The 16061-nt window shown below is 42.8% G+C and overlaps 2 protein-coding genes across 3 annotated transcripts in view; one reads left to right on the top strand and one right to left on the bottom strand.

The window, feature by feature from the left end:
* Nucleotides 1–16061, top strand: part of LOC6033360 (transient receptor potential-gamma protein) — a 184994-nt gene that overhangs the window by 100377 nt on the left and 68556 nt on the right. The window lies entirely within an intron of this gene.
* LOC6033367 (myoglobin) lies at nt 4857–5402 on the bottom strand. Its single transcript, XM_001843779.2, has 2 exons — nt 5281–5402; nt 4857–5217 (listed from the first exon to the last, which is right to left on the bottom strand). The coding sequence occupies exons 1-2, from the start codon at nt 5382–5384 to the stop codon at nt 4857–4859; spliced, it is 465 nt and encodes a 154-aa protein (XP_001843831.2). The 5' UTR covers nt 5385–5402.

The following is a 16061-nucleotide window of genomic DNA, read 5'->3' as shown; positions in this document are numbered from 1 at the left end:
GACAAATTTCCCCTACTTTGTGCAAATTGGCCGTGGGAGATGAATAAATATTGTTCATCGCGCGGATCGTGTTTCACCGATGGGCACGTGGAGCAGTCGAAGAATCGTATAATTACGATAAACTGGATCTTGGGACGGCCGTTGATGACGAACGGTGGGCCGTAAGTCACTAATGACGATGTCACGGTTCTATTTATCTTAGCGGATCCGATTTCCCGAAGGGGGACAAGAAAATGATGAACTTTACTTGGAATCGAATGTTAATTGGTTTGGTTAATCGAGTTGAATGATTCACGTTATAGATTATAGCTATTTATGAATATTTACTAGAAATCTGTCAAATAATCTAATTCAATTAATAACTTCGTAAAAGTTTTCTTCAATAAAATAAAATTGGCCAGAGGCACATCGTAAAAAGCTTCTAAATCAATGAAAACAACCTTAAGAGGATAACGAACGAGTTGATTACGATGCGATGGTCAGATTGTAAACTTTCCCAAAGGAAGAGGGGGGAATTCTTTTGTTTTTCCACAGATAAATCCTTCCCAGAATCCCGCCCCCACCCCCCACGCGCAGTACAAAAGTTCAGTGTTTGTGTGGCATCATACTTGGTCGAATAGTTTGACCACCATAATTTCCAACAGGGAAAAGGTATTTGCCCTGCTACTCGCCGAGCTTGTTGATAAGACCGCTTGCCTCAAGTCACGTTCTTTTGTCGAGAGAGAAGCAAAAAAAAGACAAGCTGGGATGGTCAACCGATAAAAGTTTCCCCAACCACCGGTCGTTCGTGGCGATGAGGTTTTTTACAATCCGATGGTAACAGGAGGAAGAAAAAAGTTGGCAGTTTGCCGATTCCGGAGACTCCAGGACAACTCTTTGACACGTTTTGTGGGAATAAAAAAAGAAACTATATGTTCTGACCTGCCTCAGATTTCTCACCGAGAAGAGCTGTGAAAGGGAAAACTTTGCCGTAACGGAAAAATAACAGCACTTTTTCCTTCAACCTGTATGGGATACACACGTGGATGCTGCTGAGTTGGCATGCGGAATCGAGCTGAGGGATGAAAAGGAAAAACCTTAAAGTTTTAAAAAGTGGGACAATTGTGCTGGTAGACATGTTTGAAGGATGATTTTTCCAACCTTTTTTTCAGAAAATCACAAAATAGCAGCACTTTCTTTTGGCAATTGCTAGAATATTGTTTAAAAGTTGTTTAAAAAGCATTTCAGAGAAATATTGATCTGTTGCCTTGTTTTCAATATAATTCCACCTTTAGTTTAATTCGAGCTCAAAATCGCTCGTTTTACTCGTGAGCACAAATTGGGCTTGACGCAAATCACCCTTGGAAACCTGGTTTGATTCCTAGAGACCATCCACAAACCACGTGGACACTTACTTGGGAATCTGTTACAATTTTACAATTCTGCAATTTTTTTCCGTGTACCTATTTTTTCTCAATTGGCCTCAACAATATCTACAACTTTGCCGAAGATACCAAATTGATCAGAAAATTCACTCAAAAGTTACAGCTGTTTGAATATTAACATACCATTTTTGTATTGAAAGCAGCCAAAATTGTATGGAGACTTGTATGGGTGAACCAATGACACAAAAAAGCTTATTTGGTCATAGGGAATGCCCCCACAAAGTTTGAGCCAAATAAAAAATACAAAAAAATGGTCGAAATCGGCCGATTTCGTATAGAGTTGCTCACATATTTTATTGTGTAATTTTGCCTCATAAAATTTTTAATTTTACCACTCTCTGGTGTAATGCTACTTTTAGATAAAATTTAATCATAAAAGAGTTAATATTCAACTTTACAAAATTGCATCATCGAAATTGACACATTTTTAACTGTGATCCTGTTCATGCCAGTGGATGTTTACACTTCTTTAAACTGCTTTTAATAACTCTTCATCAACACATCAACACACTTGAACAAAGCCATTAAACAGTTTGTTCAGTTCAATGCTTTATTTTTCAGTTTAGGGGCCACCAAACAAACCATGTTGACACTTTAAGCGTGTTTTCAGTTCAACACTGCTCACCATGAAGGTAGCTTCTGTTTTCACTTTGCTGGTGGTCACCATTTTCGCGCGGGAAACCTCAATATCATACAGTGTTTCATTGATCCGACATTTGGCTGATCAACAGCATGGAATATTTGACTGTTGGTTGTACCGAATCCCAGAGACAGCTGCAGGGAGGGATTCCACACTTGAAGGTTTACTTTCGTCCTCGAAACTAACTAGCATTCCAAAGCGTTTGATGTCGTTTGAAGCGAGTGTGATTGATCGTCAACCGAAGTTGTTATTAATTTTCGGCGGTACATTCGATGCGGATTTGATGAGTTTACTAAACTTTGTGTTGAAATCAGACTTTGATTCATCGCTGAAGATCATTGTGTACCATCAACTATCGTCAAAGGGATTTTTTAACTTGGTTTTAAATCAAATTCATCTGATCTTCAGAACAGCAGATTTGTTCAATGTGATTTTTATTCGAACGGATCAATTCGAAGTACTCACTACGCATCAGGGAACACTCAAATCGCGAAGTACAAGTAACTTTACAGACATTTTCTTCGATCGAACCGCAGATTTGAATGGACTTTCCGTGAAGATTTCCGTTACAGTCTCCACCAGTGAAGCAGTATTTTCCACCGATTACGGAGATGGTCGTCTCATCGAGTGGATCTGCAACACGTTGCGACACCTGAACGGAACCTGCGACCCATACCAGGTCAAGTGTGAGGGGACGGATTTGGAGCAATGCTATAACGTAGCACGCTGGTACAACGCATCTCGACTGTATGACGTCACGCTGGATACGCTCGTATATACGGAATATTTGAGCAATTTTTTGTACTCGACAATTCCGGATAAGCTACAGGTAGCCGCTCCTCGAGGTCGACGGTTGACAGCCTACGAGTTGTTTGCTATTCCGTTCCGGAGAGAGCTGTGGATCGCGTTGACAATCTCCATTGTGCTTAGTTACCTGCTAACGTGGATTCGTCCCAACCTGTTCCAGAATGATCTAGTTCTTATGTCGATTTGCGGTTTCGAACGCCATGATCTGAACCAAGTTTCTCGACTGGAGAAAATCACCATGATCTCGCTAATCATCGTTACTTTCGTTCTCCTCAGTGCTTACGAAGCCAAACTCGTCGCGTTTATGTCCAGCTTTCCTTACGCAGCAAGCCCACGATCGTTTGGAGATCTGCTGCGTTCTGGCATCACAATTCCCGTGCATGAGCGCGATTCGTTTGGTGTTGGTAACGATACCCGATTCGCGCAGGTATTCAAGTACAGCTCGGCCACTTCGGTGACCTATGACTCAACCCAGCGGAACGTTGGCCTTCTGGGAACATCGCAAGCCCTTCGGATGGCCATCAAGTATACCGTCAACTATGATGCTTACTTGCAGCGGAGTAAGTTTGTGATTTTGGACCGGTTTACGGTGGGACTGCTGGTGCCGGCGTACTTTGTGGGTCGAAGGAACTTCTTGAAGGGGAGGTATCACCAGTCGGAGATGGCATTCATGGAGGCCGGATTGATGGACTTTTGGACGAGACGAAACGCGAGACGGTTCTTCGGAACCGAGTTTGCTGATCATATTGAGACTGCTAATGGTGAAGCAGAAGGAAACGTTCTCGGATTGAAAGAACTTGGACCAGTCTGTTTTGGGCTAATTGGTGGATGCAGTTTGTCGTTTGCGGTTTTTTTGTTTGAGCTATGCTATTTTAGAAGTAAATGTTGTGTTTGTGAAAAATGTTAAATTTTTAATCAAGTTGTATTTTTCATTTATAGCTGACGGTATTAAAAACAAATATAAAATGTATCTATTTTTAGCCAAGCATATCCATTAAAAACAAGTTCCGCCACAGAAAATTCTAACAGTCAATTAGATCTCAGACTTCCATCTCAGTTAAAATATTCCTATATTAAGTCATCATCCATGTCATCATCCGAAAGCCAAACAACCACCGACAGCGACACCGTTTTCCACTTTTCTCTGGTCATTTTCCGTCCTTTTGCCACCATCTTCAGTGTCGTGGGGCCTTCTCTCCTCCCCCAACTTGATTGATTAACGCTAATTTAGTGTAACGGAGGAAATCGACTGCCAAAATCCAACAGCAGCGAGATAGCTCAAATCCCCTGCGGAGTCGTCGTTATTGTTTCTCACTTTTCCGAGGGAAAGTAATTCGATCAGACAGGCAACCCCCCTGGCATCCAGGTTGGGGGAGGAGGGATAAAAAATAATGAAGCTCTTACAGGCAGTAGGCGGTGTGGAGGTATTCTGTTGTTGTCATTGTTTCCGCTTAACTTGAAGACTTCCATCATTGCCATGATTTTTCGTTCAAAGATATAAATATATTGCTTCGCTATCAATATTTTGACAAAATTCCTTCAACAAGCTGTTTAGAATAGTGCCCTACACATGCTGATTCCTTTTGGTAACGATTATCCCATTCCTTGCAAAGTTATGGAAATCGTCATTAATCAATGATTGCCAACTAGAACGTCAATGATTGTACCACAAAATTATATAAATTTTGAAACACATTTGATTTAGAACAAAAAATCTTTCAGTAGCATCAAGAAGGCAACAACCGGCACATGCTGATTCCTTTTGGTGAAGAAATTCGTAAAATTGAATTTAATACAGAATATTTTATAGTGATGATCAATTTTCTTCGAAAATGATCTACGGCTTCACCTTAAGACATTTAGTATTTCTTGCAACATGAACATTTATAAAAAAAAAACTTGAGGCTTTTCATTTTGGATTACAAAGCAATTTGAAAGATCAATTTCATAGTTTTGATGTATTTATTAACTTTTCAATAACGATCCTAAGTAAACTGCGCCGCCTCGAACGCCTCGGCAATCTGCTCAATCAGCCGGTTGAACGCCGTCGGCAGACTGCTGGCCGACTGCCGGCCCAGCACCTGGGCAAAGTACATCAGCATGACCTCGCCGAACATTTTCACGTCCTGGCTGGTGACGCGCCGCGTTTTGTGGTTCTTGACCAGCTTCGCCAGCGTACACTCGAACATTTTGGGCGTCTTGAGGCCGTACTCGATGAGTGCACCCAGGGCCATGATCAGGTTCAGCGAGTGCGCCTGCAGGGCACGGTTCTCGGACAGGCTGGTGTTGTTGGGGTCGGCACTGAAGTCAAAGTACGGGATGAAGTGGGGGTGCTCGCGGAAGATGCTGGGGGGACGAGGTTGAGACGGTTAGGGGTGGGCGACTTTGAGAGCTGGGTTGAGCACTTACAGCAGCATGATGTTCCGGCCGTGCAGATCCAGGTCCTGTTTGATGAGGCCCCAGGCTGAGAGAAGAGTTATCTTTTGCTTTCCTGTCAATCCGGTTTCGTCCATTTTGTTGTTGCAACAGCCTTCTTTGATAACGTTTTGTCATTATCAGCAAGAACATTTTTCTTAAGAGGCAGTATTTGTAGATTCTGCTCGGTTTGTTCTAGAGGTCGTATCGAGGTGCTCCGATTTGAATGAAAATTTCAGGGTTTGTTTGTCTATACATGAGATGAGCCCTCTACGACAAAGGAAAGTGGGGTAAAACGGGTTTCGAAGTTTGAGGTCCAAAACACATGAAAAATCTTAAAATTGCTCGCATTTCCGTAAAACTTCATCAATTCCAACTCTCTTAGATGCATTTGAATGGTCTTTTGAAGCCCTTCAAAATGTGCTATAGACATCCAGGATTGGTTTGACTTTTTCTCATAGCTTTTGCAAATTACTGTTAAAAATGGATTTTTTTAAAACCTTCATAACTTTTGGCAACAGCCTCCAACACCCATACTCCTATAGGTCAAAAATTAGGGAATTTCATGGACTATAAGCCTACGGTATTAACTTTTTGGCCAATCGCAGTTTTTCTCATAGTTTCACGATTTTTCTAGAACAATCATTTTACAACGTTAGTTTTTGCCCTGTAGGCCTCCATAGCGGCACTCTTTGGTCTCAATTTTGTCATATTCGGAATCCTTGGACAATTTCACGTAAGTTAGAAGTATTGGAGTTGTAAATTTGATTTAAAAACTAATTAAATAAAACATTTTTGAAAAAAGAAATAAATCTTATATACCCTGTGATCAATACGTCAAATGCTGTATCAAGTAGGCGAAATCCTTTTTTACCCCCAATCCAACAAATTGTTAGAAACTATTTTAATTCATTCTAAATGGCATTTTTTCCAATCAAATTCAAAATTCCAACACCTCAATCTAATGTAAAAATTTCTGAGGATTCCGAATATGTCAAAATTGAGACCAAAAAGTGCCGCTATGTAGGCATACAGGGCAAAAACTAACGTTGTAAAATGATTGTTCTAGAAAAATCGTGAAACTATGAGAAAAACTGCGATTAGCCAAAAAGTTAATACCGTAGGCTTATAGTCCATGAAATTCCCTAACTTTTGACTTTTGGGAGTATGGGTGTTGGAGGTTGTTGCCAAAAGTTATTAAGGTTTTAAAAAAATCCATTTTTAACAGTAATTTGCAAAAGCTATGAGAAAAAGTCAAACCAATCCTGGATGTCTATAGCACATTTTGAAGGGCTTCAAAAGACCTTTCGAATGCATCTAAGAGAGTTGGAATTGATGAAGTTTTACGAAAATGCGAGCAATTTTAAGATTTTTCATGTGTTTTGGACCTCAAACTTCAATGCCCGTTTTACCCCACTTCCCTTTGTCGTAGAGGGCTCATATTTGGCATGAGTTCATCTCATGTATAGACAAACAAACTCTGAAAGTTTCATCCAAATCGGAGCACCTCGATACGACCTGTTTCACATCGGTGAAAAACTCGCTCTTAACCACATAATAAAGACACTCTCCAACAAACACCCGTGTTGCTAGTCCACAGTCGATCACCATTACGACACAAACCGGTCCCAATTTACCCATTCCTAGAACGGTTCCAGCGGATTCCTTAGTAGCTGATACGCGAAGAGTATGATCAATGCCAAATGCTTTGTGCATAAATTTACGCGTCCAAAAGTCCCTCACACCTGCTTCTAAAAATATCAGCTCAGTTCGGTAAAATCTGGCCCGCAGAGGATTGCGTCGACCCACAAAGAAAGCCGGTATAAAGATACCCATCGAGAACCGGTCCAGAATGACCGACCGGCTGCGCTTTGTGCGGGCGATCGAAGCTTTTGGGATGATCCACAAGGTATCGGATCTCTACGGACTTGCCACTGTAACCTAGACGATTGTTGGTAAGATCTATATCTACTAGGGTGTTTCAGCCAAACAAAAAAGTTCTCAGAATCAGGCAAACCGAGGTTCCCCTAGTAGAGGATACCCATAGGGACTCTCATGCCAAATATCAGCCCATTTGGTTGAGAATTGGCCTGTCCCCAGCGGTTTAAAGTTTACATGGAAATTACTATGGGATTTTTGTGCTTTTCGTTCAATCGTTCCTACAGGTCTGGGGACAACATGGATTCACTCGGAATAAAGACAGGTGTGTAGGGGATGGTCCAATGAACAAATTCCAGAAGGAATTAGGCTTGTCCATTCTGTCCCCAAGGTGCGCATTGGATCGACGTCCGGTGTCTCCAGAATCAACGATTCACCCTTCAAATGTACGCATTGTCCTTAGTATGCTATGACGGCTAGGAAAAAATTACGACGCCCCATGTCAGACGGTGAACACGTGGCAGAGCATCTACTCGAGTTTTGGCTCAGAAACATTCTTTAAAGTACTAAAATTATAATTATTGTTGTTCCTGGAAGAATTTCAACTATTCTAAATAACGTAAAATGATGATTTTGTGTTAATAATGCAATCGATGCCTCTCCACGTGTTCACCGTCTCATATGGGGCGTCGTGGTTTTCACCTAGCCGTCATAGCATACTAAGGAAATGCGATGCTTTTGAAGGATGAATCGTTGGTTTTGGAGACACCGAACGTCGATCCAATGCGCACCTTGGGGACAGAATGGACAAGCCTAATTCCTTCTGGAATGTGTTCATTGGACCATCCCCACACCTGTCTTTATTCCGAGTGAATCCATGTTGTCCCCAGACCTGTAGGAACGATTGAACGAAAATCACAAAAATCCCATAGTAATTTCCATGTAAACTTTAAACCGCTGGGGACAGGCCAATTCTCAACCAAATGGGCTGATATTTGGCATGAGAGTCCCTATGGGTATCCTCTACTAGGGGAACCTCGGTTTGCCTGATTCTGAGAACTTTTGGTTATGGATGAAACACCCTAATATCTACTGTTAACGACGGATCATACTTGAAAACTTTGCCAAATTGAGGATCACTTGAAACGAAATAAGAAGTGTTAGACTCAACCTGAACAGTGATGCCAGCTTGAAGTAGATCCTGGAAACTGCGTGGACTTGGGACATGGGGAAAGCTCTTCATGTATGTATAATCTTAGACTCGTACGCACTAAATAGAAAAAAAGTGACGATGATCGTCGGAAATAGGATGAACTACTCAAATCGAGACGGAAACGGAATCGACGTAACACCTTATAATATGGCCCTCTTAAACCTTGTGGTTTCGTCAACGGATCCACAGGCGTGTATCGTTCTTTTTGCGACAAGACTCCGCCTCCCGGGTCTCCTAAGTGTGAAGGTATGGCACGGGGAGAGGGCACCGAATACCTATATTTACACTTAGAATTTTTTGCGTCCGCCCCGGGATTCGAACCGGCGACCTCTGGATTGTGAGTCCAGTGCGCGGTCCGATTGATCCACACAGGCAGACAAATCGAGACACTTTTTTCAACGACGCTCAAATCCACAAAGAGCCATTAGAATGATATCGTTCTGGAACAGGTTAGGAAACGCCAACATCAGCAAACAACCGGCGATCGCGAGTACGGTCAGCAACATCCACAGGGGAAGTTAAAATGGAACAAAAAACAGTTCACGTACCAAAAGTTGAATGAAGTTCTTGCAAATCAGTCAAAGGGGGAATGGATCGCAAAAGGTTGAGAAACGCTGATGTAGAGGTTCAGGTTTACCAGATTTTATGCATCTAAAGTGCTAGAGTAGTATATAATTTTAGAGTTGATAAAAGCTTTTTCGACACTATCAGTGTAGATGACTTTTAAAAGCTCACTATCATACTTTACACACGATACACTACCAACATGGCCTTAAGGTTGACATTTTTTCTCTGTTTAATACTAGCGACATGTTCTACCCAAGAATCCCTCACGTCCTACAGTGCATCCCTTATCCGGTACCTCGTCGATCAAAACTCAGTAATATTCGACTGCTGGTTCTTGCAGCTGTACGGCGACCCGGAACAACACGAACTCATGGAAAAGCTTCTACAATCGACGGAATTGTCCGACATCCCGAAGAGATTGATTTCTTCTCGGGAAGCAAGCCGGATCATCGGACGCCAACCAAAAATGCTGCTGATTTATGGAGACTGCCTCAACGTGCTTTCTTTGAGAAAAATGTTCGCCTGCGTGTTCTACCCGGACTTTGAGCAATCGTTGAAGGTCATCGTGTTTCATCAATGTACCGTTGGGAAGATGCTCACTCGATTCAACCTCGTGTTTGCTACGGCAAAGCTGTTCAACGTGGTTTATATCCGGACGGATCATTTTGAGGTCAATTTCTCCCTTCACTATCGTGAAGAATTTCACGGGTGGCACAGCCAAGTTAATTTTGATAGTCTTTTCGTCGATCAGACGGCGGATCTCAACGGAAACGTGGTGCACATCTCTTTCACAACTCTTTCGCTGGACTCGGCACTCTCGTCTAGGAAGGGTGTTTTCCATGGTCGCTTGCTGGAGTGGATTCTCGGAACCATCGATCACGTAAATGGATCGTGTGAGTTGCACAGGATAGTATGCATTGATGAGTACGACCAAGACTGTTCTAGAAGACAGCACATGATGGACGATACGACTCCGTTCGATTTCTCACTGGAAATGGTGACAAATTCGCTAGTTGAAGAACAGTTTTTGGATTCTGCCATTCCGGATCTGTTTCTGGTGGCCGCTCCCAGAGGACGACAACTGCTGGTTTATGAACTATTTTTCATCTCATTTCAACTTCCAGCGTGGATATTGCTGGTCGTATTCACGTTAGCTGGCTGTGTGCTGATGATTATTTTCCCAAAGCAGTTCCAGAACGATCTAATTCTACTGCCATTATGTGGCTTTGAGCGTCAAACCTTGAATCAAGTTTCTCGATTAGAAAAGTTTATCATATTGCCTACGATCATCGCGACCTTCATTCTAACCAGTGCGTACGAGTCCAAGATAATCGCATTCATGACTAGTTTCCCAACTGTTTCTAGTCCACGCAGCTTTGACGATCTACTCCAAGCTGGGATCACTATTCAGGTTGACGTAAACAATTCGTACGGTGTAGCAGGTGATCCTCGCTTTGGCCAAGTGTTCAAGTATGCACCGTTTGCTACCAAAAAAGTCGATCTTACCAACAAACGCCTAGGATACAGTGGAGTATCCGGGGAGATCCAGTACCTTGTGAACCATCCAAAGGCCCTGGAAACTAGTACGATGCACAGCCAACTGGTCATTTTGGATCAATTTTCGTTGGGTATCTTTATCCCGTTTTACTTTGTAGGTCGACGCAATCCACTCAGAGAGCGATTTCGCCAAACTGAACAGATATTCTTGGAGGCAGGGCTGCTGGACTTTTGGACGCTCAATTTTTTGCACAATTCCTTCGGTATTGATCATGTCATACGTGTATCAACAACTGAGGCCTCATCTGTGAACATCCTGGGAATTGATAAGCTTGGACCGGTTTGTATCATGTTCATAATTGGTTGTGGACTGGCAACACTGGTGTTTGTTGTGGAGTGTTTCTGCTATAAGGCTGAGAAAATTTGGCGACTTTGTTTGATGTTGATTTCTACTCCATTGATGATGGTAATAGTTAGAGCCAAAAAACATTTAATGAATTCGTCACATGCTGCTTAAATTTCAATGTTGAACGCATTTTAGTCAGTGTCAGAGTTCAAATTGTTTGATTTTAATAAACGTTTGCATGAATCGATCATTCAACCGGGTTCTGACTGGCATTTGTAAGACGCAATAAAACGTCCCTATTTTAAACTAATCGGCGCAATTCCCACCACGAAACTCAAATGAAACGTGCACCATCCGGAATCCCCCTTCATAAATCAAGCAGAATTACCTATTTATAACAACTAAACGGTTGCTCGTCGGAGAGCAAACTAGAGCTTCACCGTGTTTCATCTACAGTCCACGCTGGAATGCACCAAGTGAAAATTCAATTATTCCACCTAGGGGTACTACTGTACCTGCTCTCCCCTAAACAGCATCCGCCCGTTCTTTGTTAGGGTGATGTTTTTTTTAAATTATACATAATAAAACAGCTTGGTATTGAATTAACGAGTTTTATGATGAAAATATAATGTTTTATGAATCTTTAATAGATTTTTTTTTATTGAGATTCAGAAAGAGCACCCTACTACCTCCCACTAACCACTTGTGATGCTTCGTCTGTGGCCTGGCGAAATTTAATCTGACTCAGACCGCTTCATTTTGGCGTGGCCTGGTGTAGCCGTTGCAAATGCTTCAAAAACCAGCCGTAGCAAGTTATTTCGGGTCATAAATTCAACGAGCTGAACCGCTTCTTCCTAACTCGTCCCTCTGGGACTCTGGAACTGACGTTGCACGTAGAGATCGACAGTTTGAAATATTTATTAAAATGTTGAGCTTTGTTGATGAATCTTGCCAGAATTTTGACAAATACTTAGAAAAAAACAAGTATATTTTGACCACCAAAAAAAAAAACTCATTTTTACAACAATTTTTCCCAGAACTAGGTCATCTGGTAAAATTAAATTCAATTTACTACCTTCAAATAGAGACCATCACTCTCACCTATAGCTCGTATAATATTTCCCGGGCATTAACCAACCCCTAAAGCCGGTGTTTTACACTTAATTCTACCCCGGAGAGAACTAAACACATCAGTTTGCCCACTTGGCTGTGGCCACAGGTTTTCGGAGAAAAGAAAACATTTCGAGCTGTTAAAATGAAAAGTGTTTTTTTTTTCGGACAACTTCACTCCTTTGGCAAGCCAAAGGCTTTCAACTACTGCGTAACCTTAATGGTTTGTTTGTTTTGAATTTTGTAGTATTTTTATATTTTTTGATTAATTTTGAAGAGTTTTTTGAACTATATAACAATTTATTATATTTTTTTCAATTTGCCCTCCCCACCAACTTCAGAAATGAACTAGGTAATCATTCCTTCAATCTTTTCCGTGAACCCGTCGCCTCCTTTGATTGACAGTTCCTCAAAGCGTCCAAATTGTTTCTCTTCGTTGTAAAAGACAATTAATTTCTCTCCGTCCCACGCGTCTGCTCGCTCTCGTCAAACCCTTGGCTCCAACTTGGCGCTGTCTGAATAATGAAATATCAACACAATTCCCCATTAGCGTGCAAATGAGGATCCCCAGCCCAAGTGGTTCTCGTTCCGTCTGAGCTCGAGGCGTAACCACCACCGGAACGGCGGAGAGAGTATTCAATGGAGGCTTTATTTATATTCGAAGCGTTTTCCCCAGCTTAGCTGAAGCTGGCACACACGTGGCTTACTACGATGTGGTGACACGAGCTTTATTTCAAGCGGAAATGACAAAAAGCAGATCGGATCTAGTGTGCGGTCCCAAGCGATTACATCCGTGTCATTACGGTTGAGCGATTTTGGAATCGATTTGGGGGTTTAAACGCAACAGATTTGGAATAAATCTTTGATGAACTCGTAAAACTTGATCCACTGATTTCACGAGTGTTGTCTGTCAAGGTTGAAGGGTTGCCAAATTCTCCAAAATCGCTGAACGCAACAGATTGTGCCAATATTTTCCTGTTTTTGGCGTAATCAACCTCCCTCCCGGATTGGCACTTGTTCCGCTGGGAAAAGAAAGCATAAAATATTCACCGTTTAGCCGTTCCGGATCTGGCGGAAGCAACCGGGTGAAGCGCAACAAGTCGTCGTCGTCGTCGCACAAAACACGTCCTCACCCATTAACCGGAACGAAGACGACGTCGACGAAAATCAGCAGCAATTTGTGTGCTGAAGGCACAGCCGGCAAAAGTCATCGAAGCACACTCCTTGAGAAATGTACCAAAGCAAGCGCGTTGCATAATTAATGCCCAAATTAGTGGCAATCATGGCCATGTTTGGTTGGGACGCGAGCTCAAATTTGCTCAACTCGGAGCTCAACGTGGAGAGGATAGAGTCATGGCCTACCTCGTGGCGCGTCGGGTCCAAAAATTAGACCATTCACATTCCACGCGTCCAGCGAGATCTTTGGGAATCACGTACCGACTGGGTATGATTATCGTTATGGAACCGGGTTATGGCCCGGATTATGAAGCACTACTAATAGGGGACTGGGTCTGTCTTGTGAAACAGGTTAGAAACTTGTTGGCACAAACATTTGTTGTTAGCAATGATTTTTTTATGTTGTAGGGTTCTTAATACAAAAATTACTAAAATTATTTCCATTTAGTTACACTACCCACCTACTGGATAGGAATTTTCAAAAGATCTCAGAACTGAAACTGAAAAGCCCAAAAACGCTAATAATTTGAGATGAAAACAAAAGACGCAGATCCAGGATGCTTTTCTGAGCAGCGCAGATAAATTAACTATGCGTTACTGGGCAGTAAATATTCGACATTTTTAACACCAATATACCTCTATTTTTATTTCAAATAACCTCAATGACATTAAGAAATCTTTTCAACAACCAAGAATGAGCAAAATCCCCAAAATAAGCAAAGGTGTGAGCTACACTGTTGATCATATTTTGTCATCCTTAAAAGATCATACATTTCCGAGTCCAATAAATACCCAACTCACCCACAAAAATCAGTGCTGCCAGGCAAAATCCAGCAGTCACTACGATACAAACCGGTCCCAGCTCGGCCAGCGATAACGTGCTACCTTCCGAGTCATCTCCCTTTGAAACCAGAATCATATACATCGGCCCATAAGCTTGCCTGATCAAGGTCCGTGTCCAATAGTCCATCAAACCCATCTCGAGAAAGGCCTGTTCCGTTCGATGCAACCGTGACTTCAGCGGATTCCTATGCCCCACAAAGTGGAACGGAATGAAGGTTCCCAAGGAAAACTGGTCCAGCAGGACTAGTTTGTTGCGTTTATTGTCGAAGTCATAGTAGAGCGGATGATCAGCCAGCATGTACATTTGCCGCGAACTGCCACCAAATCCGATGCTTCTGTTGTTAAAATCAATGTAATCCCACGCGTGGGGACTGAACTGGATGACCTGGTCAAAGCAGGGATCATTTGTCGCCCCGTAAGTCTCGGTGTTCTGCACAAAGATCTTGATTTTCGACTGGAAAAGATCGTCAAAGGTGCGCGGACTTGGCGCGTACGGAAAGCTCGTCATGAACGTAATGATCTTTGCCTCGTACGCGCTGAACAGCATGAACGTCACGATCGACAGCGCCAGGCAGGTGAACTTTTCCAGCTTGGACACGTGCCACAGTTTCATCCGTTCGAAGCCACAAATCGCCATCAGGAGCAGGTCGTTCTGGAACAGGCGGGGGAATCGCCAGGCCAGCAGACGAAAGAAGCAAATCACCACCAAGGTCATGATCCACAGTTCCAGCTTGAACGGGATGGCAAACACTTCGTAGATCGTGAGGCGACGACCGCGGGGAGCCACCACTAGGAACTGATCGGGGAAGGTCGAGCTTAAGAAGCGATTGTCAACCGCGGTTAGTGTCTTGACATCCACGGCAAAGTCAAATGGCGTCACGCCATCGAGCATGCGCTGCTGCTGGGTGCACTCCGCAGGGGTGAGTTCCTCGCAGAAGATCTGGGAAAAGTGGAACGTTCCGTTGACGGCCTCCAGCGTGTTGATGATCCACTCGATCAGGCAGCCTCGGCTGGCGCCTTCTTCGGCAACAATACGCGCGTCGACGGTTGCGGATGTTATTGAGACGTGGTGCAGCCGGCCGTGGAGATTCAGGGTTTGATCGGGGAACAGGTCAGCGGGGGGTATGGGATCGTTGATGGTGACGATGGACTTGCGGTACTGCTGCGGGTAGTCTAGCTGAAGTTGGTCCACGCGGATGTAGAGAACGTTGAACAGTTTGGCGGCTGTGAAGATCGCGTTCAAGGCTTCTAGATCATTTCTTGATGGACATCGATGGAGCACGATGATCTTGAGGGTTTCGTCAAAGTTGGTGGTTTCGATGAATTTGGACAGTTGCTTGAGCGAAACTGGATTTAAGTCTCCAGATACCAAAAGCATCTTTGGTTGATGATCAACTTGTACAACCACCTCACTTGATATCAACTTTTTCGGGATAGTCTCAAGATCCCTGGATTGAAGCAGTTCATCGATCCAAGGATCGTCTAGTAGTTGGTAGAACCAGCAGTCGAAGATGCCCGAGCTTCGCTCGGATAGATACCGAACTAACGAAGTAGTGTAGGACGTGTGCAATTCCAGGGCAAGCCCAGGAACAACCAGAACCAGTAAAACAATCCACATGATGGTCATTTTGAAACTGTGTAGAACGCAAGTCAAACTGATGGTAATAAGTGACTGAAAGCAGATGACTATCACGCCTTTTACGGTAGATTGGAATCAGCTTTTAGGCTTTTAAAACTATTTTACTTGTTTAAGCACCGTTTAGTACCGTGAAGATGAAGATAGTTTTGGGAATCGTTTTGGCCGTTCAAGCTACCCATCAGGAAGAAGTGACGTCCTACACTGCATCGCTGATCCGAAAAATGTCCGAAAAGTAACAGGGCATATTTGATTGTTGAATCTATCAACAACAACCTAGCCATTTTCATGATTTGGTGATCAATGATCTCCTGCGATCGGATCATCTTGTTATGGAGCAGTTTTCATGACACTTGTTTTGACACGAGATAGAACCGGATGCAAAGATCTTACTTTATTATGAGCTGATTTAAAAAGGTTTAATTGATACAAACATTTAAATTGTTTGTAATGTGTGATCTGTTAGGTTAGGTGTTTCTTGTAAAATTGCAAAAAAAAATGCATTCTTA

Source organism: Culex quinquefasciatus, chromosome 2 (assembly GCF_015732765.1).
Source record: "Culex quinquefasciatus strain JHB chromosome 2, VPISU_Cqui_1.0_pri_paternal, whole genome shotgun sequence".
NCBI lineage: Eukaryota > Metazoa > Arthropoda > Insecta > Diptera > Culicidae > Culex > Culex quinquefasciatus.
Note: the sequence above shows the minus strand (reverse complement) of the source record. Positions and strands in the feature narration are given on the sequence as shown.

Bases quoted from the DNA above. Each gene is read 5' to 3' on its own strand.
- LOC6033367 (XM_001843779.2), bottom strand. From the start codon at position 5,384: ATGGACGAAACCGGATTGACAGGAAAGCAAAAGATAACTCTTCTCTCA. The intron at 5,218-5,280 runs GTAAGTGCTCAA...TCGTCCCCCCAG, and splicing joins GGCCGGAACATCATGCTGCT to CATCTTCCGCGAGCACCCCC.